At 38.7% G+C, this 25,922-nt stretch overlaps 1 protein-coding gene across 2 annotated transcripts; it reads left to right on the forward strand.

The window, feature by feature from the left end:
• Nucleotides 1-3,443: 3,443 nt before the first annotated feature.
• On the forward strand, nucleotides 3,444-25,145 carry stat6 (signal transducer and activator of transcription 6, interleukin-4 induced). Of its 2 annotated transcripts, none has more exons than XM_061058465.1 (20): nucleotides 3,444-3,776; nucleotides 13,611-13,756; nucleotides 13,930-14,074; nucleotides 14,582-14,674; nucleotides 15,133-15,322; nucleotides 15,884-15,984; nucleotides 16,246-16,394; nucleotides 17,725-17,841; nucleotides 18,001-18,168; nucleotides 18,669-18,756; nucleotides 18,845-18,967; nucleotides 19,123-19,215; nucleotides 20,881-21,084; nucleotides 21,168-21,262; nucleotides 21,354-21,487; nucleotides 21,800-21,949; nucleotides 22,056-22,112; nucleotides 22,222-22,278; nucleotides 22,951-23,070; nucleotides 23,159-25,145. In XM_061058465.1, exons 2-19 carry the CDS (start codon nucleotides 13,623-13,625, stop codon nucleotides 23,067-23,069), a joined length of 2,217 nt encoding a protein of 738 aa, XP_060914448.1. In that variant the 5' UTR covers nucleotides 3,444-3,776; nucleotides 13,611-13,622; the 3' UTR covers nucleotide 23,070; nucleotides 23,159-25,145. The 2 variants fall into 2 exon arrangements, with proteins under 2 accessions (XP_060914448.1, XP_060914446.1); XM_061058463.1 differs by having other exon boundaries at nucleotides 3,445-3,776; nucleotides 22,056-22,116.
• Nucleotides 25,146-25,922: the final 777 nt, after the last annotated feature.

Raw genomic sequence — 25,922 nt, forward strand, 5'->3', positions numbered from 1 at the left:
TATACAATGAAACCAAACCTTTGACTTTGTACTCATCGAGGCGTTTATTATTTTTTGCACATTCAAATATCTAATTCACAGAGTATTTATGTACATCTTCATGCATTCAGAGGTCACATGACAAAAACGTAAAAGTTGTTTATGGTAACAATCTTCGTAAAAAAAGAGGTAATTCTCTGAATCTCATTTCAGGAGGACACGTCCACCTTTCTACCTCTAACGTGCTGCTGGCCGCACATTGTCCGGGCCTTGATACTGACAAGGTTGACATCAGAGGAGAGCTCTGACACCGGGTGAGTTAGGACCGCCAGCTGCTAGCAATCAAGTCTATTTTGAAGTCAGGGACACATGGACCCCTAGGGCCAAAGCAGAAACTAGCCCAACCCCTAACCCCCCCCCCCCCTTCAACCAAGCCCACAACCTCAGAGCCCCTTGGTACCGCAGAAAACCAGCACAGCTGTATTGTTTCCAGATGTTGCAAAGCCGTAGTAAGAGCCCTTTACCTAAAAAGACCCCGAAAAATAATGACAGGCCTTCACAGAGAGTGATAGCACAGGCTAAAGCTAAAGTATTCTGTTTAATGTGTATTTTCGAGCTTTCTTGTCTGTGCTGCTGTAACGCCCAAATTTCCCCTCTGGGGATCAATAAAGTACTATCCTACCCTATCCTATCCTATGCTAAGTATGTGATTCAACACTGAACCTACAAGAAAGTAGGAAAGCAACAAACAACACAACAAAATAACCGTACATTTCTTGAAATGAAGGTTTGACGAAATATTCTTCAGCCATTGAAAAAAGAGCCACTGCTTTAAGGGAGCAGGATCAATGTTGTTCAACTTAAAGATATTGGCTCTTTCCTTGATGATGCAGCTGTCTCACAAATATTGGCCTGAATACTAAAGAGTCTGATCTTTACCGTATGGTAAATGGGACTGAGGCCAGCAGCCCTACAATATGCGTCAGATTAAAAAAAAAAGTAACAAGATCCAAGGTGAGAAAACGATTCACTATATTTTGATGAAGTCCACACCTCCAAGCTGAAATGAAGTTGAAGGTATAGAAAGAAATGACCCAATGGAAATTCTTGAGGTTCTTTTCAGAGTAAGCTGCATTGTTTCAGTGAATGAGAGGTCAATCAAATCTCTCAGGAAATGAGTTGTGACAGGAGGAATGCCCTGGTCTTGGCCTGCCCTCTTTCAGGTGCCTAAAACGTGATCACTGAATAAATAAACAGTAAACAGATATAGCCTGTAGGAGAATAAACAGGCGACTTTTTCAAAGATCACCAAAATTAAAGTACCAATGGAAGCAGATTCTGATATTGAAACAAATTTAGGGGTTAACATGGAAGTCTTCGACAAAGTCAGATTAAATACATGTTGAAGAGTCTGCATATGATCATGTGGGGTCTTACAATGATAAAAAAAAAACAAAAAAACAATCGATCTGATAGGTTAGAAGACTGTCAGGACTTATGCAGGTCTACAGCGCACCCATGTGGCCAATTCAGGAACGCGTAATAGGAAGCTATATAACAATGAATCTAAATATTGGGTATTTGAAAGTTCTTAAACACATCACACATTTACATCTCTATAAATGATTAACAAATACAACTGAGAGACTTCTTCAAGGTCTCGGACAGCAGGCTGAACTGTAACATATTAAATACAGTAGTGACCCCTGGTGGCTCCACATTGATCTGTTCAACAGAAATATAGAACCTAGAGATGACATGACATAAGTACAGTCTTTGGAAGTATGTCAATATTAAAAACAGACATACATAATAAGTAGTATGTTTACAGGTATGAATGTGTATGTGGGTATGGGTGAGATGTGCTTGGATTGTGTTTGTGTATGTGTGCTGGTGTACTTATATTTTATATGCTGCAAACAGGATTGCTTCAACTGAGTTTCGTTGTTTATCATGCAATGACAATAAAGATAAATCTCTAATCTTATGTGTCATATGTCATGAGTAGGCCCTATATAAAAAAAGTTCTATGTTAACATTGAAGTTACGTTGAAGTACAACATAAAATGTTTATAAATTACACTTTGAATTTCTGTGTCAAGTTACATGTTATGTACATATCCTTTAGATTTTGGTCACCTTTCGTATACTGACATATGTGGTGTTGTTTTTTTTTAACATACATTGACATAAAAGGAACAACTAGGAACTAACACAAAATCATATATTTCCACTTACACCAATAATTGTATCCTAAATGTAGCAATGAAACAGATCAAATCTATTGTATGTTAAACATGATAAACCACATGTTGTGTTGTATTATAAATGAATATATGTTGTTATGTTAAGCGACATTTACATGCGCATTAAACTATATAGTAGCCTAATTGCAGTCTTTGGTGAACTTGTTGCGTAAAGGATGTGATAGCCTACATAATTGGAGATTAAAGAGTGAAAGACTGGCTTACTTGAAAAATAATTCACAGTGTATTAAATAAGAATGCCACAAAAAAACCAACAGTGCACATTTTTAAAAAGGTACTGGTTTCACCTCAAATAATCAATTCCTCATTTGTAGTTGATCTAATCCAAGTGTTTGATTTTTTTTTAACGTTATTTCCGGTTTTTAAAAAACAAAGGATGAACTATTTCTGATAAATGACACTGCAGTAGTGACCTGTACTATCAGCACAGTCTCTGAAAACCCTAATTTGTAATTAGTTAACAATAATAACAATCATAATAAAGCTGGTGATATATAGTCTATAGAAAAGTACGAACAAATGAAAATTAATAAATAAATAAACGAACCTCAATATTGTTTTGCATGAGATTCAATTTGCACTCGGACCAGCTGGGTTAAAATATTTAATGGCCCCTATGTTCAGTCGCCAGAAAAAAAAGAAGCTGCAAGCAATAGCGATAAAGCAAAAATGTAAAAACAAAGGACAGGCTATTTTCTTAGCATAAACTCAGACAGGTCAAACTATGAAGGTCTGAAGATTTCCGGATAGTGGATGTCGTTGGGAAGATGTCTGAGTTGAAGGCACTGCCTTGAGCAGATATGGTATCATGTGTCTCAGTGAAGACTTACTGGAAGTTACACCATCTGATGAAATGACTCAACATTACTCCGCCTACGTCTCCTTCTCAGGAAGTCCACCAAGCCACGACTGACTTTAGTTTCTGTTTAAAAGGTGGCAGAGAAATGCCTTCTTTGAGTTCTATGTTTCAGTATTTGACACATTAAAGGCAGTATATTGCATCCTTCTGGTGTGAAATCACAGTGATGACCAAATGTATAAACACAAATAAGCGCAAGATCGGACACAAACATACTGTGGATCACATTTGTGTTATGCTAGATCGGGCTAACACAAGTGTAGCCATTAAACGTGCTTGTGAAGAGGCAGTCCTGATGACGCTCTGCTTTGCCTGTCGGTCATGTGTGAACATGAACGTGAGGGCAGGAAATAGCGAGCGCTCGTCTGTGAGTGGAATAAACGCGCTTAACAGGGAAGTGAGCCCTACCTACTTTCTTGCGTTTTCAGAGTAGACTAGATCTAGTTTGCGTCCTGTTTAAACTGCCCCGATCTTAAAGTGGAGTTCTCCTCGGTTAAAAACGACTTTAACAAATCAGCTTGTACATTGAGAGTTACACTGAGTGATGGAGGTAGAACATGATCAGTAAGAGTGTCGGACTGCTGGACTTCACATGAGACAGAGGAGGAAGAAGAAGAGAAGAACCATAACGTTTTTCAATGTTTTGAAATCTGTAACCTATACAACTCAAGGTACGTGTCATTGTTGTATTATGTGTTTAACAAATGTTTTTTGGGGGGGTATAGGCCTGAAGAGGCCTTGACAACTATTGGACGTGAGCTTTGAAAACAATATTGACAATGCCTCTTTCTGATTTAGTTACCGAGTAAACAAAAAAGATATTCTGCAACAGCTTTTCAAACGATAGAAGTGTTTTGTCGTTTTTCCAGGTTGAAGCCATTTCACCAGCTTAAAAAAAGTTCACCCTTGCTGTTAACAGTTTGTTGACGTTCACGCTTCTGAAGTGGAAGGAAATTATGTTATGACGCAATTCAAGGCAGCAACATTATTTTCTTTACCAGTTAAGTCCCTTCATGCTACTCCGAACTATCTGTACCAATAAGCATGTGTTTTTTGCACTGTAGCCTAATATTACTGGAAATCCAGTCTGTGTCGGCTATAGCATACTGTATCCTATTCTGTCTTGGGGTAGCCTGACATTGTTTCTACGACGTCATAGCATGTAGCCTTATTGAATATAAGAGCTTATATCCAGAGAAAAAACACAGAAGCAGCTGCGCTTCAGTTTTTTATTTTAATTAAATAATTTGTAAGACGTGCAGCCGCAATGAACTCCAATGTGAAGCTGTAACTCATTTTGTAAGACGATTTTCATTGTTGTTGTTTTTCCTACCTGCATGCATATTAGGGTTTTTTTTCACCCAAGTTAGAGTGTGCCAACTGTGAGAGAGTTTTGAAAGCCGTCCAGTTATCACAGAGCCGCCATCACGGAGACATCAGACACATGTGCAGCTCTGTAGACATGATCCTGGCCTCCAGAGACAGTAATGACAACGGAAAGCTTTTACTGTCACCCGTCATGGCCCGACTCAGCGGGCCCATGTGCTGCTCCCACAGCGTGACTGTTTAATTACATAACAAAGAGAAAATACCAATAAGCTCCATGCCAGTAGGACCCCCCCAAATGAAAATATGACCACCTGTGCAGTGCTTCCTGTAGGTCCTGAACAATAATAGTCCTCGTTAAAAAATATGGGGGACATTTGATTGATAAGATATAGCCAATAATTTTGGATATTTCTGTTGAAAATTATGTACAGTGGGTTGGCAACGAGGATTTGTTGTGTTTATTTTCATCTTTTGATGGTTGGCTAATTTAAAAGTAAGAAAGGCTGCTTGAGCTACCGAATGTTTTTGCTCAGAGCCTTCGGTTCCTTAAAACAGGTGAATGTCTTAATGGAGGTGCTAGTAACTCCACTGGCAGTATGTGCTTTGCTATAGTACGTTCCCCCTAACCTGTTTATCAGAAATCTGTATTCAAGAGTGCTTTTCCTCGTTCTTAAATGTTGATGTGTAAACCCAGCATTTCTCAGCGCGTAATTCTAGGTCTAATTCAGTCAGCAAGTTCAAACTAAAAATACTGATTCATTGACACACTGTTCAGCAATAGCTGCAAGAGAACACACTGGTATCAGGTCTGACAGCTACTAAATGTAAGGACAACTGAAACAAAAGCATTTAAAGGTTGTGAGCAGGTGTTCCCCAACAGCTATTTTTCCTTATTGATTAATGGTTATTGCTGATTGTTATACAGTAAGTTATATTTTTGAATCATTTTGCTTTTATTGGATAGGACAGCTGAAGAGAGACAGGAAATGTTGGGATGGGACGACATGTAGCAAAGGCCAGGGTCAACATTTGACATGGTCGACATTATTGCTAGGCTATCCAGCGTTAAGTATCTGTAATATATATATTTAAAAAATTGTTTTTGATGATACCCATAAAAGACAAAGAAAGCAAATCAACACACAACAAGTGATGAAATGGGTATATTTTACAAACACTACTTTTTCCCCCTAAAACTATATGCGCCTTTCATGAGAAAAGACATCACATGGGGCGCCTTTGACTTCAGTTGGTAGAGCAGGTGCCCAATAAACAGGCTAGAGTCTTCATTGCACAAGCTCAATGTCAGGCCTTAAAGGGGTCATATTATGCTTGTTCTGGTTTTATATGCTCTTGTGTTTTCCATGTGTCCTGTGCATGTTGTGTAGGCGCATCTATTTGCAAAAAGTCAAAGTCTGCGTAAACGCGGCTTCTCCTACGTCCTCCTGTTAGCTGCAGCATTAGCTGCATGTAACGCTCGGTTCTAGCCCCCCTCGAAATGTTTTGCCAGTGTGACGTCTTGTCAGTGTGAGATCACTGATCTAAGCCCATTGGCTCGTTGTGGCAAGCCCAGCAGCTCATGTTGCACGCCCATTAACTTCTGTAGCACGCCCACGATATGCCGTAGCCTGAGGTAGCACAGTAGTGCTAAGGTGCTAATGTTTATGCTCTGCTCTGAGCCAAAGTGGCTGCATTCCCAATATGGTAAAAGGGGCGTGACATTTCTGAGAACCGTGCTGAGCGGCTGACCAATCACGACAGAGCCGACAGGCCGACCAATCAGATCAGACTTGGCACATGTGGGGACTCTGAACGTGGGCACTTCAGAGACTTAGAGAGAGAGTCAGAAGCGAGCCGGTGCATGGAGCGGCAGTTCATGAAAACAGACACTTTTTTTTCGAACTTTAGCTATTGTGAACATACTTTAGTAGGTACATAGATTAAATATATGAACCCCAAAAAGGGCAGAATATGACCTCTTTGATGTTGCATTACATCCCCCATTCTCTCTCCCCCGATTTTTTGTCACTCAATAGCTTTCCTAACCAAATAAAGAAAGTTTATATTGGCAAAAAACACTAAAAAAGATTTAGCATGGGCGCACTACAGGAATGTGAGACATAACCTAAAGTTATATAAATCTTCCCTCACATCTCCTCCAGTGTGCTCGAGTTGAACCCACTTCCTATTTTTACTTGATACACAATGATTTAGTGTTTTTTTTTTGTTTTTTTTTACTGTTGCACTAAATCAGGGATCAGGGAAAAAATATTCCAAACCTTATCCCCAATTGTGGCTGGATCCACCAACATCAGAACATTATTAAAAACCTTAGTTCTTAATTGTTCTACATGGGCATGAGGCTAGCTGGCTGAGAGGGAGGGAATTCTCACCAGGGATGTTTCTGGTTTCTGTACACCAGGGAGAGGAAGGCATGTTCGACTTGCAGATGGGAGGGGACTCATCTAATGAGTGGAAAAAGCTTTGTGTACCACAGAGACTTCATTGAACACATCTTATGTCTTCATATATAAAAATAACTAAACCAAATAACCACCTTTAAATTGTAACATTAATGGTACACAGCTTGCTCTTGGAAACGTATTGCAGAAGGCTGTTAAACATAAGTCCGGTTTTGCTCAAGGTTTCTGCCTTTTAAAGGAAGATTTTCCTTGCCCCTGTAACTTTGCTATATGTTGCTTAGTGCTGTGCTCATGATGGATTAATGTTGGGTCTTTGTAGATAACACACCAATAAGTAGGCAACTAAGTCTTCTACTCGCCATTTGTAAAGGGTCTTGAGATGACATTTGTTATAAATTGGCGCTACATAAATAAAGATTGATTGATAGTAATACAGAGGTTCATCAAACATAATAGTATTATAGAATTATTATAATTATATATTATAATAGAAATTAATGAATGAATGATATAGAATACATAAATGGATATATAGATCTTCACAACCCACAGTTAAACATAAGAAGGATAAAGTTACACAGGTAAAATAAGCAATATACCTTCATGAGTCGGTTGCAAGAAATAACAAATATTTGACAGGTATAATCATTTATCTTGGTACCATAAATGTCCTAAAAAATAACAAAAGTCTGTGAAGATGAATGAGACCCGCTAGCTGGTTAACAGCATGATATCAGTCATCTCTGTGTGTTTTACAACCAGTTGGAAATAATCAAAGAAAAGCTAAAACTCATGCAATGTACAAGATCAACCACCATCTAAATTGAAATCTTGAATGAAATGCATGAGCTACAGATTAAACAGGCTAAAGAGAGGGGAGTCAAAGCCTTAGGATCAGGTCTACACCTGGAGCACATCTAAGAAGATTCAGGCTCCCGCTAAAGATTCTGTCAATAAGCCTGTGCAAACCTGAGCAGTGATGGAAAGCCTGAAGGGACATGTGGCACAAAATCCAGGTTCCACTGTTGATTGGATTCAACAGTAGCCTTTTTTACATATGCACCCCTGAACATTTCAAGAACACTTCAGGAAAGGCTGCCCCTGAAATCTTCATTATGCACCTCACTGTCAGATGGGGGTTGATAGCATCACTCACTGAATGCGTGACATATATACAGTAGGGCTGAGAATCTTTGGGTGTCTCACGATTCGATTTCGATTTCGATTCTTGTGGTCACAATTCGATTCAAAATCTATTTTCTATTCAAAACAATTCTGGATTCATGGATCCATGGATTTACCAGCTGTGCTCACACATCGGCTCACCCGGACTTCACATGGGGTACATCACATGTCTCTTAATTTGTGTCCATGCATCACACATCCTTCTCTTGAATCTTATTCCCTCCCAGCAGAAATGCATGGAGAGACACAAGGAAACAAATGGAAGGAGAGAGGGAACAAATAAATACATTTCTTAAAATAGAAATTAGGAAACTTAAGACGTCTTTTCCCACGTAGAGTCACATGAAGCAATGTCCGTTTGTGATGATGACATCAGCTGATGACCGCTGAGCTTCATAAATGTGCACCGTATTAAGTCTTTTAAAATACACACAATAGACTCCCAGTCTTTATAGTTTGCTTAAGTGTCCATTGTGTCCACTTAGCATCTGTTTGAAGGTCGGTCTTCTCTTTGTTATTAAACTCTGGTGATGTTGATACGTTTTGTTAAACTCTGATCCACTGTATTTTATCTACTAGTATCAGTAATCACAAACAGAAACCTCATAACTCAGTGTTATTGGTGATCAAGGCCAAAAGTGATAGTTCTTGATTAGGACACTCAGAGGTCTGACACTGTTTCACCTGTTGAAGAGTAGAATCCAATATTCAAATGTTCACTTTTCCTTCTAGAAAACAGAACTGCTCTACATCTAAATGAGCCCAAAGGTTTGGCTTCAACATTTTATCACTATAGGACACTAGAGAGAGCCAGCCAACATTAGCTTACTTAGCTTCTTAATGGATTAATATTGCATCATTTATTTCATTATGGAGGAACTTGAGGCTGCTGAGTAGTGGTTATGTATAACCCTGTACAAAGTGTAGTGCTCTTACTTTGCCTATTACTGTTGTAATATAATTTGTGAATTTCATTGTGGAATAATTTGATGCTGTGGTTGGTTGTGTAGATGTTTTAAGTTTATATTTTATTTCTTAACAGAGACATTGTCTTTACAGATGTAAATTAGCTCAAAGTTAACTCTAGAACAGCTATGTGGCTGTACACTGTCCCTTTCAAAGTAAACAAAAATAGCAGATTGTAAAAAATAATGAGACTAAGAAACCAATGAAGCAATTAGGAAGTTAGGCTATCTAAACAAATGCAGGAGAAGAGACCTTAAAGGGATACTTCACCCGTTGAAACATGAATCTGTATTGACATTGGGTCATATATGTAGTAGAAATGTGAAATACATGTTGAAGTTGGTGCCTTCTTGGCCGAGAAAAGGCAGAAAGTGTCTTTTTGGCTCATGTGGATGAAAGACACCAAATCCCAGAATGCACAGCACCGCAGGCCACTCCCACTAAGGTCCGAATAAGAATCAGAAATACTTTATTAATCCCAGAGGGAAATTCGATCGTTACAGTTTCTCCAAAATATACAGTATAGCAGTAGAAATATAGTAATAAAAACATTTACAGACATATTTACTACAACACATGAGGCCATTTCCTCAACTGATTCCGAAATTTATTCCAGAAGGAATTGGTATCTTGGAAAAATTGTCATTTTGCGTCACTGGAAGTTCCATTTCAGACTCAGAAATACAAAGATTTCCCATCTCAGGGGAAAATGAGGGAGGGATGCACGACCATTCAAAAATACGACCAGGTTTCTAATGATACAACGCTTAATGCAAATGGGTGAACTATCCCTTTAAGTGCTTAAAGCTTTGTTAAAAAGTGGCATGAACAGGCCAGAACAGAGTCTCTTAATTTATTCTGTATTCATGAAGCAGATTGACAGGTCTGCATACCAGACTTTTGAATTTCTTCTCTCTTGAATCTGCTTGCACCCCGATGGTACCTCGGATAAGCAGAAGAAGTAGATGTATGGATGGATAAACATGTTACTGTTTTAAGGAATGAATTCAAGCAAATAATCTCACCAGACAACTCATGAAGTTAGCCAATTTATCTCATTTGTGCCATGGGTTGTGCAATCTTACAATCTCACTACAGTGTGTGCCAAAAACAGATTACTCTGCAGCAAAGAAAATAACTCAATGAAAACATCAACAAAATAGGGGGAGGAAAAGCAGGAAAAGCAACAACATATGAGCCAACTGCTTATGTACTACTATTACTACTAAAATACTGAAATAAACTTGCAGAAGTGGCTTTGCAGAAGTGGAAGGTGTTGGCATGAGCCTAGAGCTACGGTAGCTGACATGGGACATTAGACTGCCAGCTACACCATCAAAGTGACATTAAAACACCGTTCATTCAATGATCATCGTTGGGTGAACAGCGGTTGATGATCAATGTTCACACTGAGCACATGTGACTTTGACCAATGATCAAAGAAGGGCATTTACCCAGCAGGACCGGTATCTGCTTCTTTGTGCATGGAGGAACAGGAGGAGCACTGCCAGAGCCCTCCTGCAGGCTAAGTGTGCACGTTTCTGTCCACTCTGTCAAAGACAGGCTTCATGATGGTGGCATAAGCGGCAGACGTTCTCCAGTGGGACCTGTGCTCACAGCCCAGAACTGGAAGCTCAATTGGCATACACCTGAAAACTCCTGAAATGGCAGGTCGGCCATTGGTGCCCTGTCTTGTTCCCAGATGAGAGCAGGTTCACACTGAGCCCATATGACAGGCGTGATAGAGTCTGAGAACGCTTTAGTGAATGTTATGCTGCCTTTAACATCATCCAACATGACACGTTTGGCGATGGGTCAGTAATTTTCTGGGGAGGCATAACTTTTGATGGTTGCACGGACCTCCATGTTGTTGCCAACGGCCCCCTGACTGCTGTTGGCTACTGTGATGAAATCCTCAGAGTGATTGTCAGACCTTACACTGATGCAGTGGGCCCTGGGTTCTTGGTAGTCCAGGACAATGCTGGCCTCCTGTAGCCAGAGTGTGTAGGCAGTTCCTGGATGATGAAGGCGTTGATGCCATTGACTGGCCCTCTTGTTCCCCTGACCTGAAATGCAATTGAGCACATATTGGACCTTATGTGTTGTACATCTGACACCGCCACAAACTGTCCAGGAGCTCACTGATGCCCTGATCCAGGTCTGGGAGAAGATCCCCCAGGACACCATCTACCAACTCATCAGGAGCCTGCCCAGACATTGTTGGGAGTGCATATAGGCACATGGTAGAAGTGAGTCACATTATGAGTGGCCTTGATAAAATGAACGCAAGCTGTATCAGCCTGTGATTTCAGTTTTTTTAATTAGATTTTCTGTGTGATTTTGAATCCAGCCTTCAATGGGTTGATGATGTTTAAGTATTCCTTTTATTTTTTGGAGGAGTGTATTTCCACTAATAATAGGCTAACTAAGTCAATAAGATGTAAAATATGTGCTAAATGCTCATCACAGTTTGCAAAAAGTGATGTCTACTTCTGTACCACAAGAAGTTTTAAAATCCTAAAAGTCAACTAATGGTTCAGGCTTTAGTTACCTGGTCGATATTACTGCCTATTATAAACTGTGTTTAGCACTTTTATATGCAATTGCAATAGTTAGCTTTTGACAGAATCAGACTGTAAAAGTGTTTATTCTTCTTCCAGCCTATGAACCCAGTTTAGCTAACCTTTTTAACCCACGTTTGTTATTTGATGTACAGACAGCTGTATCAATCTTCTCATGTAACACTCAGCTAACACAACTATGCCTTTACTGTTGATCCCTCCGAGTAGTATCTTTTGTTTATCTTTCAAAATCTATGGAGTAGAAAAAACAGCCATTTATGTCAAATCTGAATTTAAAAACTATAAATGGCAATATCAGGATAAGTCTTACAGAGAAAGTATTCAGAGACAAATGAGTGTTTCAGATTTAAGATTTCTTAGATTTTTTTAGACTATGTTTTATGGATTATGTGGTAGTTGCTGTGTATCCAATTCTGTTTGGGGTTTCTGAAAATACTATGATCAAAACGGGTGCCACTTTGCGGCACAGAGATTGTTTAATCTCAGTTATCTTGTTTTCATGATTGCAAGAAGTTAAAATCATAATTGAAAATTAAACTCAATTTATATCCCAGCCTTACTTCTAGCTTTGATCTTAAGGGAAGTTGGGACCACGGTGGCAGAGTGGTTAGTTTGGACGCCCCATGAACAGAGGCTGTAGTCCTCAAAGCACAGGGGCCGGGTTCGAACCTGACTTATGGCTCCATTCACACATGCCATTCCCCACTCTCTCTGTCTACTGTCCTGTCTCTCCAATAAAGGCACAAACAAGCCAAAACGAAATCTTTTTTTAAAAATAAAATAATTGAAGAAACTGTATAATGTTGTGTAATCAAGAACACATGTACACCAACTCAGATCAAGAGTGAAACAAAGAGGAAACAACTTTCAGCTTTCATAATGCTAACAGTCACACTGCAGAGAGATATCCCAGTTTTCAGATACAGTGAAGATCAGATTCCACATTTAGGTGTAGAGGGATCACATTTAAACAAAACTGTTTGAGTTACTGTCTTTCTTTTTCTCCATATGTAGAAAGCTGATGAAGCTCACAGAACAGCTTTAATAGAACACATCTGTTGTTGACAACAGCTTTATTAATTCCCTCCACAGCTACAGGGGTTTTCCAGATGTTTCTTTGGCAAATATTCCCACTTGTTACCAACAAATCCTTTAAAAAGAACTAACCCTCTTCAGCATGCTTGTTGTTATCTTAACCATAGCCTTGTTTAGCTTTTAGGTTTTTATAGGTAAACAAAAATGTTAAATCTCCTGTAAATCAGCAGGGGTTGACATGTTCCTTCATGAGAATTCACATGTGCACTTCATATTCAATAAGTCCTATATTCAGGGGCTTTAAATATTCTCTTGCACATAAAAACTATTTAGTACCTTACCTTAGTCTTTAATAACTGCATTATTTTTTGCCTGTTTTGAGAAATGCTTGATACTAAGTAGCTCTAAGGTTTTAAGAATCTTATCTCACACAGTCTGACAGGTTAAGGTAAATTCTTTCTATTCTTAAGCTAGTGTCAACTGTGTCAAAATATTTTAACCCTGATATATCACTGATTTGTCATTATTTGTGATTTTAAAAATGCTTCATCAAAAAAAATTTTTTTCCAGAAACCTTAAGAATACATGTAAATATAGAAATTGTTATGAGGTTCAAACGATGCATGGCTTGTAGTTGGTTCTAACTTGCTTTCTTTTAAGAGTGGTGCTTAGGTTGAGGTTAACAAGTTGAATGTCGTATCAGTGAGACATTTTTGATAGATCTACATCTTTTGAATGTCGGGCCTGAAAGCCACAAACAGGAAACAGGACTAGGTTAAGATAGAGATGCAGACTGATTTATTTTTGATTTTGGTCTTTTCAACTCATTTGTTGATTATAGGAAAAATGAAGAATAATGCATGCTTGTTTTTTTTTCTTCCAAATGCTATTGTGCTGTTTGGTATAAGATGTCCTTTTTGGTTCAACTGTAGATTTATAATTCAGTTCATGTCATGCATTAACATCCTTTTCCTTGCTTTTGTAGTGCTGCTTGATCATGGCCCAGTGGATGCACATGTCTCAGATGATCCTGTGCCTCCCTGATGAGACTGTCAACAACCTCTATCCCCCGTCTGCCTTCCCCATCGAAGTCAGACAATTTTTAGCTGAATGGATCGAGAGCCAAAGATGGTATGACACCAACACGTGCACAACACAAGTGTTTGCCAAAACAGTGGGTGCATGTGTTTGGATATTGCACACTGTGTTTACTTGTTCACGCATGGTGTTTTGTGTTAACATACAAGAATATGCATCTGTTTATGTTTACATAATGCATCTACTCTATCTGTGTGTTGTCACAGGGACGACTTTTCGCTGGAAAACATGGAGCAGGAGAGCCAGGCTCAGGCTCTGTTGGACCAGAGCATCAACATGCTGCGAACGATCGCCCAGCAGAATAATAACGTGGTGTACAGGATGAAGCTGATGCAGATCAGCAGAAACATGGTAGGAGAAATGCTGTTGATCTGTTGCTTCTAAAATAGGATCAAGTTTTCTTCATGGAACTGTATAAAGTTTCAGTAAGACAGTGTCACTCTGTGGCTATTTGTACTGTAGTTAAGAATGCTGGCAAGATTATCAAGTTTTTAAGCTGCTACTTTTAATGAGGAGTAACTGCAAATGGGTTCAGAAGATTTAAGTGTCTGAGAGCAGAGCACAGACCAGGGGAAATGCAAGGGAAGGGTGTTTGTTGGGTTGTAGGTTGAGTGAGAAGGTCTCACATAAAAACACCATTCACTAAAAACCACAAGATACAAAAGAAGAAATGAGAGGGAATTTAAAGAAACCACAGAAACTTCCTCTAACTGTTTGTGCCTACCTGCTCTAGCATAAATGAAACAAGACAGCAAAATGCAGTGGTTTTGAGACAAACTAGATAAAGTGTTTCCAAATTGATATTATGAACTTCTTTTAATGTATGTATGTGTTTGTATGTGATTTCTTGTTTTACAGACCGTGTTTCAGCAGCAGCCTTTACGGTTTGCAGTGATGGTCAGAGACATTCTCAGAGAGGAGAGGGGCCTGCTCGCCACTGTAACAAATACAGTGCGTTTTACATTTTTTTCAAAGAAACATTCTATTTCAATATTATGTTCAAATTTTCTTCTAGTCAGCTGTTTATTCAGCCACATTTTAGTCTTCAACAAAAATTCAAAGGGTTTGAACATTCATTGAAAAGTTGTAACTATTAAGGTCAAATAAGCAGTAAAGAGACACCATTTTTAACTCTCTACTTTGTGATATGTGTGTTCAAGTTCAGAGATCCAAAAGTACAACATCCTTTTTTTCAAAACTTTATACTATACATAGGACAAAGGCAATGTGAGCTTAGTGCATTCAGGAGTGCAAATTCTTTGGTCTAGATTCTCAGCAGGAAAGCCAGTTGTCTGTCCAGACATTCCAAGATTAATTATTTTTGACTCTAGAATCAAGTTTTTTTTTTAAAAAGCTGTTTCTTAATCCGTCACAAATACCGTTTATTGAATGCTGTCTCATGTGTGTAGCCTGCACAGATGCCCATACTCAATCCTCCACATTACCAACAGTACCAGAACAGAGAACCCTCATTCCCCAGCGCACAGGATGTGGATCACCTGGTCCTGAAGGTGCTGGAGGTTCAGGACATACGACAGCAGATACACCAGCAGCAGGAGGATCTCAACTGGGAAAGGCAGAACTTTGAGGGTTTACAAGGTGAGAAAAAAAAAACACACACACACAGACAGGCAAACAAGCTCAAAGTAAGAAAACGCAGTGATTGTCTTCAGTGAAAACCTGCTTTGCGTTTAAAAACCTAAATAGCAACATTGTAATACTAGACTTAAAGTAATAACATAAATAGAAGAAAGGTTATTTTAGTTTCTATTCTCAAGATTTATTCATGGTTTCATCTTTTTCAGGTTATATATATATAATATATATATATATATGTTTTAGGTTCAGCTTCTCAGGCTTCTTTCATGAGTTTTATTTTATAAACAAATGAAGGTTATAATTGAGTTCAACGTTTTCTACATCAATAGGTATGCAGTTAGTTTAAATGGTTTGTCATTAAATTGTGTGACAGAGAAGATCAATCTGCAGCAATTTTAAAAATGGAATAGTAATATGTCTTTTTTAGTGTTTTTCTTTGAGATATTTTTGTTTGGTTTTTTTTATGGCATCAAACAAAAACATTTCATTTTGTATCTAAGGAAATGCAGTAGCATCACATATTACAGACTCGTAATGTGGTCTCATTAATCATTGGCACAGGGCCGATCCAACAGAATGGACTGGATCCTGCAAATTCAGAAATCCAGAAACTCCAGACCCGCATCCAGCAACTGGAGTACAACGTGAAAGCCATGGCCACGGTGAGCTAACGCTGCAAGTCACAACATTATCAGTCACTTGTAGAGGTATAGGGATTTTTTTATTCACACTTCTGATTGAATCAAAGTTTTACATGATCACTTTACTGTAGACGAACAGCAGCAAGTTTTGTGTAGTCTGATTTGACTTACCAAATACACACTCTAAGGTAGATATTTAGCAGGTATGTCTTAAAGTCAAATAGATATGGTGAAAGTCCTTTGATCAGTCAGTGTATTATTAAATGATGTTTGTTGTTATAGAAGCGTTTCCAGCTGCTGAAGGAGTGTGTGCACTGTCTGGACCAGTGTCAGAGCCGATTCATCAGCAGGCTGAAGGCGTGGAGGTGGGAGCAGCACAAGGCCACCATTGGACATCCCTTTGACGACAACCTGAACCCCCTGCAGACCTGGTGAGGTGAAACACACTCCACTTTTCACCTTTTTGATTGACAGCCTCTGCGTTGTTGACCTTTCATGGTAAAGGGGAACAACCAATTAAACATTACTACGTACTTCATACAACCAGTGACATTCGTATTTTATTTTTAAGACACTGCACAGTTGGTTTGATTTATCCCTTTGGGAGGCCAAAGTGATAGAGGTTACACTCAAACACATAGACATACTGTGCGTCTAGAGTCAAATCAAAGCAGATCAAGTGCTGAATGCTTTCAAGTCTACTTTAAGATTTGTTTTCCATAATGTTACAAGAATGAGTAGCTTCTCTAGGGAATGCTCATTCGCTACACATAATGCATACATAAACAAAGGCTGGGTGGTGGTGTAGGGTGTGGGCTTGCCTCCTGTCAGCAAACAGCGACGAGCTACAACTCTCAGTCAAGTGGCCAGCCCACACGTACAGTCTCTTGCTCAAATTTTTGTTGTTGTTAGAGGTTGGTCAAAGGACAAGAACAAAAAGGGAAGGTGGTGGATGTCTGTCTTCATGGTAAAACAGTAGCTTAGATGTTGGGTGACATGACATGGTTCAGAATGGTTCGGCGTTGAGATCCACATGTTACTCCGCAAACTTAACACGCCTGGGCCACTGCATTAATTGATAAGCCCCAGTCTCTACCAGCAAGCCAAACTCAAAACAGGAAGTGGTTACTAAGAGACTGCTGAACCTAACAATGAATACCAATGAGCACTTCTATCTAAGTATGGACAGAGGGAAATCAATGCTGTTCCATCAACAGGATGGTCAGTTTGACACTTACATAAATTGATATTCCAGTTATGCCACTATGTCACAGCTTAATGGCAGGGACAGATGGAGGCTCAGGTACATGAAATAAAAGCACAGCTACTTGACAAACTGACACAGTACTCATGGGCTGATTAGGAGTCATGATGGGGAACAGGTGAGAATGTGTGGGTGACTGGGACTGGGGGGTGAAGGGGTTATTGCAGGACAGGAGGGCAGGATGTGGGAGTGAGGTGACTGAGACAGGAGAGGAAATCAGAGAACTAGGAAAGAGCAATGGCAAAAGTTGTAGAGAGCATAAAGTATTAAGTACGGGCCTTTTACTATCTCCTCTTCAAAGTAGTCTACTAATATATTACGTGTTTTTTTTTGTGGCTGTTTATTAGTTTTTGTGAGTGAATGCAACATCGTTATGCAACCAGTGTATTATTTTTGAATATTAAAGCCATATCCCGAGTCCAACACATCATATTCTGTAATGATGAATTGTCACAAAGACTTGCCCCCTTGTCATGTTGATATATCATCTCTGTCAGGTGTGAGCAGCTGCTTGGGGTGAACGGGAAGCTGAGACAGGAGTTGATGCTGATAGGAGAGCAGATCCCAGAGCTCCAGGAAAGCCTGGCGAAACTTGTGCAGATTCTGATTCAAAGGTAGGAAAGCTACATTGTATTATTGTTTATATATAAGTATTTAAATTTTTCAATCGGCAAACTGGAAAATAAAAAGTTGAACTTGAACTTTTCCAGAGCAACATAACTGATTTCATTTCATCAGCTTTTTCTCTCTCATGTCACCGATGTCCCCTTCAGCTCTCTTGTAGTGGACAGGCAGCCCCCTCAGGTCATTAAAACTCAGTCAAAGTTCTCCACCACCGTGCGATATCTGCTTGGGGAGAAAGTAGCTCCAGGGAAACCTGTGGTGCTGAAGGCGCAGATCATTAATGAGCTGCAGGCCAGGAACCTCACCAGCATACCCAGGTGAGTCATACATCCAGGAAATCCCAATGGCATGCACACTGTCTCAGAGGGGGAGAGGAGTAGTTCACATCACTAACTGGTTTTCATGGCTGCCAGCCTTTTCTTTTTTTAAACAATACCCACACTTAAAATGTTTTACAACACTCAAATAAAGGCTTTTAGGTTAACAGTTAATATAAGTAAATAGCACCTGTACCCAATGCTTTATACTATGACCCCCCCCCCCCCCTTGTTATGAATTGGTGCTTTAAAAATGAAGACTTCATTGATTGTAATTATTTCATCAAGAGACCCTTTGAGTGTTTTAATATCTAAACATTTACTTATTTAGATGGCGCCTCAAACTAACATTTTGGAATCTGCCCTTTTTGACCTTCGGATTTTTAAAGTACCCTTTTAGATTGTAACTCCTTTATGTCAAATACAAACAAGTCAAAGTGGCTACAATTGAGGTACTGATATGTAGGGATGTTTTACAATTACATTTTTTCTTGGTTCAGTGATAATGTCGGGGAACTAATCAACAACTCAGCTGTCCTGGAACACAACACAGCTAGCAAGAGCACGTGTGCCACCTTCAGGAACATGGTAGGCAAGAAAGGCTCTAGATTTCTCAGCCTAGCTTTGCTTTTTTCTTCTTTTTGAACAAATGTAAACTTGTATTTTGGTTTAACAGTCCATCAAGAAGATTAAGAGAGCAGACAGAAAGGGATCAGAATCTGTGACGGAGGAGAAGTTTGCTCTCCTGTTCTCCACAGAGATCTCCATCACAGGCTGTGACACTCCCTACAGGATTCAGGTTTGACTTTTTCTTTTGTTTGGCCTGCTCTTTAACAACTCTTAACACCCTGCTGCTTCATGGGAAAGGATGTTTATGACTCCATGTATGTAATGTTTTTCTCTCTAATGGAAAGAATGTATTCAGCTAATGTGAGATGATGTCATTGATTATAGATGATCACTCTACCAGTCGTCGTCATTGTTCACGGTAGTCAAGATAACAACGCTCTGGCCACAATCATATGGGACTGCGCCTTTTCTGAAGCAGTAAGTGGCATTATAACCATATTTATTTTCGTATTGCCTATATGTACCTTTGCTTTTTGTCTTTGAAAATGCAACATTTGTTCTGTCCGTATTGTTGTGACCACACTATCTCTAATTTAGTCTACAATCTCATGTATTCACCACTCAGCATACATGGGAGTAGGCGGGTGATGTTAATTACTTCCTGCCACCCAGGAAGTGGATGTTGTGTCAGAGATTGAGCTTATGAAATGTAACATCAACAGCTGCAATAGACAATGGGTGATAGCATTGTTTATAGGTGAGCGGTGTGTCAGCAGATTTCAAAAGAGTGAGCAGAGCACTGACTCCTAAAGTGAACCAACATTAGGGCACAGTGTTGAATGAAGTTCATGTACATGTTCACCTTGCATGGCACACGCTCTCGCTATGTTGGTTTGCTCCTTTAGCTGTAGTGATATTAAACCATAAAAAAACAACAGTCAGGAGTGGACCCTGAAGAAGGCTGGTTGTGTTGCTATGCGTGGGTTGTTCCCAGCTTTTGATGACTTTCCTTGTTTTTAAAGTTTCTATGATGAAATAGCCAATTTTAAAAAAGGCTTTTTACTTTTTTCAGATAGTGCTAGTAGTTTTTTTTGTCTTTTTGAATTGAGTGATATTAATTTCAATGGATTCTGAATGATATAAATATATTTACTTTGACTTCTTAATTGTAGGTTCATTAAGCAAACTAATATAGAATGACACATCCTTGAAGCCTTAAGGTCACGTCCTGTAGTTTTGGATCTTGAAGAGACCATATTTAAATTAAAGTGTGGATATGCAGACTATATTTAGGAAGACTTGAAGCTAGCAATGGAGACCAAAGACTTATTTGGAAAATATTTACTATCAACCAAGAAGGGTCAGTTTGTTATGAATGTCCATACAGTTACACTTCTTTTTGCAACCACTTAAGCGCCCCTCTGAAAACGAATATAGAAGGGAAGAATGACTAGATTGCAGTGAGATTCAAAGAACAGCATCCAGGGCCAAATTGTGGTTTGCTAGCAAGAAGCTCATTAATTCAATAGAGTTATGAAGGAATTATAAATATTTTTGAAAAGGAAAAAAATGTAGACATTTATTTAAGTAATTTTCTTGACTGAACTTGCTGTCAAAGCTTCATTACATTGTGTTTACATATAATGATGAATAACATTGTTAGGGTGCATATTTTACAGTATATGAGAATCACTGGCTTAATCATGTGCAGTTGAAAAGACGTACTTCATCGAAAGTGAACCCAGTACTTTTTTGTTATCAAAACACCTTTATGCGAATATTTAATGTCTGCTACTGAGGCCTATTGAGTTTTAAATGATGGTAATATACTAGATGAGTAATCACTAACTGTGTTAAAGATGACTGTCCTGTTTATGCCTCTAACCCCAGAACCAAATATTATCAGAATCTATTCTGCACTCTAAGCTCATCATATAAAGTGAATTACTCACAAATGTTTTTAAGTTTAAAGAAAACAGCTGACTTCCAGTAATGTGCATTGCTTTGTGAATCAAAACAACTTTAAGTGCTGACTGGAAGCAGCCTGATGTGATCTGTGAGATATAAAATTATTTATAAACGGCCTCTCTTCTCTAAAACGTCTTAACATGATTGTAAATGTGTATCTGTCTTTCTCATTAGGACAGGGTGCCGTTCATAGTGCCGGAGCGGGTGCCCTGGAGGATGATGTGCAATACCCTCAACAGTAAATTCACCTCTGAGGTTCAAACACAGCACAATCTGGACGACTACAATCAGCTCTTCTTGGCACAGAAGATCTTTGACAAGCCCGACTTTGCTGATGACTTCAGCAACATGTTGGTGTCCTGGGCTCAGTTCAATAAGGTGCACATTGATGTTTGTCCTCTCTTGCAGACACACACAGACTGACATGCATTTGAATCTCACAGTGCCTCTCAATCTCACAGGAGGTTCTGCCGGGTCGACCGTTCACTTTCTGGCAGTGGTTTGAGGGAGTGATGGAGCTGACCAAGAAGCACCTGAAGACCTACTGGAGCGAAGGGTGAGGTGGCTCTGCTGCTAGTTCAACCATACGTACAACATACTGTAGTCTGTCAACAATTACACATGTTTGACATGTTTTGCTTGAATAGGCTGATATTTGGGTTCATTGGGAAGCAGCATCTACACCTGATTCTCAAAGACAGGCCAAACGGGACGTTCTTGCTTCGCTTTAGTGACTCTGAGATCGGAGGCATCACCATTGCATACGTGTCTGCAAGTGAGAGTAAGTGATTCTGTGGGCCCAGCTTAATGTTGAATTTTGATGTAGGACCTTTTTTTTTAAATCATTGGTATTTATTTTGAATTAAGCAAGAAATGTTGACATAACTATTAAACTGTGTTCTTTAATTGATATACGTTGGAGCACACTAAAAGCTCAGGCAGTATAACCTGGCTGGAGCAACACATTAAATGTCTGTACAGATCAGAGAATGCAAAAAAATCATTGCAAGGTCATCGTTAATAAAAAAAATACTATGTCTCTCTCTTTCTATTTCTCACACACATGCAATGGAAATGTTTTTGTTCACTGAAGATGGAGGACAGAAAATCCAAAACATCCAGCCCTTCATCAGGAGAGATCTTGAGATCCGAAGCCTTGGTGACCGCATCCGTGATATAGGCCACATAACACACCTGTATCCTGAGTATCCTAAACATGAAGTTTTCAAAAAATTCTACTCAGGTAATGATCTTAATGCACATGGCTACATGTATGTACTTGTATGTTTGAGTGAGAAGAAACAGCTAACAGATGAGGTTCTCTTTTTTTCTGCTGTCATTTGAAACAGAACCTCAAGCGTCACCCAGCAGTGGTTACATTCCTGTGTCTCTCCATACCAAAGTCGGCACGTAAGGAGCTTTTTACTGATGAAACATTTCTTTTGATACACTAAAACTAAAGTTATCTAAAGTAATTGGAGATCATGGGCGACTGTGTGATGTTTGTGTGAGCAGGGAAGCTGGCTCGGCCTCGCCCCCCGCACATCATGCTGAAAGTAATGTCTTCCCACTGTAAGTGTCACTTACTCAACTAATTTCCTGTCAATTATATTCCATTACAATGTCTTTTATCCACTAATGACCTACCCTCTACCACAAGTTACTTTACACTGCTTTTATATCTAGACATTTATGTTAGATGTTAACTTCTCTGAGGCTAAATAAACAGACCCAAAATAAAGGAGTGAAAACATTAAGTACATTAATAATCGCATTTATGTTGATATTAAGGTTTACATTTTTTTCTTTATTTCTCAAAAAATGTTATTCTTAAAACACATATTCTGTTGAAGCAATTTCATATAAAGTTTTATTTTGTAATGTCTCTCTGTATGATTTTCTTCCGGAATTTAAAATGAAAGGATACATTTCTGGTTTAAGCAGTGCTTTTCTGCATAGAACAAGGGAATATAGATTCAATGATGGACCTGCTAAGTGTTTAGGAGCTTAATTCATTGTTATATTTCAGTGTATTGATAGTCTGTAAAAGAGTATCAGGAGGTATAAGTTGGATTTTGGTCATGAATTGTGCTGTGAACTCACCCTACATTTTACATTTTACATCCTCAGGTTACATTGCTTTCCAAAGTGGAAAGTCTCGTCATATTGAAAGTTACAGGGCCACTCACATTTCCTCTTAATAGCTACAGTGACTAAGTTTCCTGTTCCTGCTGTTGCTTTCAGGCATCAGTTCCAGCCGGCGTTTAGCCCACAAGAGTCCATTAGTCAAGACAGAATGGAAACTGCATCTGCTCCTGCTGTGGAGTTCAGTCCAAACCACCCTGGTGTCTACTCTGATCTGAAGTAGGTATTCTTTCTTTGCTATTTTGTTTGCTCTTTCAAAAAACCACAATAAGGTGTTGAGAGGCAAATGTGTGTTTTTGTCTTCTAGTAACACAACTAACAACATGGAGCTTGATTTTGACTCTCTTCTCCACGCGCCTCTGAGTAATTCAATCTTCTCTGATCAGTAGAAGGGACACTTGTTTTTGGATTCCAAAAGGAAACGTCAAACAGTCGCCAAACTGATCCGTCAGGCCTTCAGATGGAAAACAGTTTGTGCAGACCTTCTTCCTTCACTTTTATCAGCCATCTACAGCTTTTTCTACTTTAGAACAAAAAACCTGTCTGGGACAAACTCTCTATATGTTGAGCTGGTGCTACATGAACCTAGGACATCAAAGTCAATCGGAAAGTAAAAATCGGAACAAGCCAGAAAGAAGTCGGCCATCTTTGTTTTACAACCTTTTCTCTCCCTCTCACATTGTTGTAAGTTTATTGATGCCAATTTCCTGATTGGTAATACTACAATCTATGATAAACATGCCCCCCCCTGTTATAGCTAACCCTTCCATTCAATTCAAAAGCCTTGCTAAGCTTTATTGTAGTTTCATGGATGCGTGCGGATCGAGTCAAGGATGCATGATATGCATGATAAAATGTATGTGAGTGTTAGTGAGTCTTATCCATCCTGACTCCTGAGGTCAAGTATAGACTGATTCCTACGGACTGTTTGTGGGCGCTGCCATCTTTTGGTGGCGGCCATTACTGCGGTGGCCTCATAGTTAGATTCAAAACGTCAGACAGATGCTGATGAGGAGATCTTAATATTATTTAGATTTTCAATGTTAGACATCTTTTACAGCAACGACCTGATGATATAACAGAGAAAAAGATTTAAAAAACAACCAGCCGCCACATTATATGTGATAACATGCTATGTAATATAACGTTTTTCTACAAGCTAATTAGCTTCATTAATCACATGCTGCATTTAGTCCTCATGGACTAGTTTTTGTGTCCGCCCTCATGCAGTCTGTTAAGCACTCCCTGTTTTTTCACAAAGTTTACTCTTTTCCCGGCTGTTAAACTGTATACTCCAGTTTCTTCCCCATCGTTCACTTTTTAGACCTGCTTGCATTCAAGTCCGCAGCTGTAGAAGGGAGAGGCCACCGCAGTAATGGCAGCTTGTCAACTTCCGGTTTTCCCCGTATCAGTCTATAAATTGGGAACATGAGAGGAACAATAAGCTTTTCTAGTGTTGATGACTACACTGCGTTGATGGACACTTGGTGGTGGTGATGATGTTGAAAGGCTTTTATTATGTATAATAGAAGACTTAATTAAGTATATTTTCTTTCAACTGTTAGTTAATCTTAGCCAATCATTCGGGCATTTTTTTAATCATGTACCAAATCACTTCTTTTTTTTTTCCCCACATACCCTAATATACACAAACAGTTTTTTTCCAGTCAGTGATGCAATCTGTCTTTGCCTTTAATCTTTTATAAAATTATTATTTCATTCCTAGATGTTAATTCTATATCAGGATCATTTTTGATTTTCCTTCATGAATAGAGTAATCATTGGGGGTTTAACATCAACATGTGACGTTTGTGTGCCATATAAATGTATATTAAGAGACACAGGGTTCTTTTGTTACAGTCTTACGGTCTAAGATTCCAAAGCTTTTCGAGATTTAGAACAATGCAAATGACGACAATCTAAAAACGATAAATTGTGGCACTTGGTAAGAAATCTGCAGGGCAAAGATATAAATGTTTCTGAAAAGTACCTTATGTAAAGCTCTAAACATGATTTCTGAGTTTAACCGATTTGATTGGTCACTGAATTAATATTGAAATCAGTAATCCTTATAAACTAACTTTTGGTATAATGAAAGCTTTGCACTACCATTACTGTCAATGTTGTACTTTGATAACATGAAAGTGTGTTGTATGTACCATACTGCATGTACATTTGCTGGATGATGACCTTATATATCTTGTGAAGTCAATTAATCACCACAAGGCTAATACTACACTGCATGTATTCCTTCAACATTGGTGACAAATAAAATCTCAGTTTTTATCAAAATATATTTGGGAAATTCTTTATATGGTTAATTATCTGTTATGATATTCGATTAATCAATCATTTGTTTAGTGCCATACACTTTGTACTGTAGATAAATCTAAACTTTTACTGCTGCTGTGTTAAAAAATAATAATAATTGTCTGGTGAACAAATGTTAATGTTCATAGTGTCTGGGTTTGGTTATCATAAGTGCATTATGGTGACGATAATTGTTGCATATAGCTTGTATAGGCTTCTTTGGTTTGGGCATATTCAGGTTTGTCCTGCCTGTTATCTTCTATTTAAATCCTGTATTATTCTTTAGTCAGTCAAAAAGAGAAAAAAAGACCACAAGGATGGGCAACATGAGAATTTTGGGATTTTTTTGACATATAAAAATTATAAATCAGTGGCATTGGGATTGGAAAAGTATGCATGGTACCAAAAAGGCTGTCCATTGTATGAAAGCATATTGGTGTATAACATAATGTGATCACTTCCATAAACCATCAGCCAAAGAGAGGACATTGCATCAACTAGCATATTATATTTTCTATCCATCGAGGTTCAGCAATGTTTTTTAAAAAAAAGAAAACTTTACACTGTACATCAAAAAGCTTTTCAATTAGAACAAAAATTCTAAAAATGTCAATTCTACTCAACCACTGCCAAGGAAATCACACTGAGAGGAAAAAAAAGGTTATGTAGTGGAAGCATAAAGAGAATCAGCTTACAAGGCTGGTACAACAATGGTCTGGTTGTAAAAATGCTGAATGATCTCAGTGACCGTCCCCTCATTA

This window comes from Labrus mixtus, chromosome 15 (genome assembly GCF_963584025.1).
Source record: "Labrus mixtus chromosome 15, fLabMix1.1, whole genome shotgun sequence".
Lineage (NCBI taxonomy): Eukaryota > Metazoa > Chordata > Actinopteri > Labriformes > Labridae > Labrus > Labrus mixtus.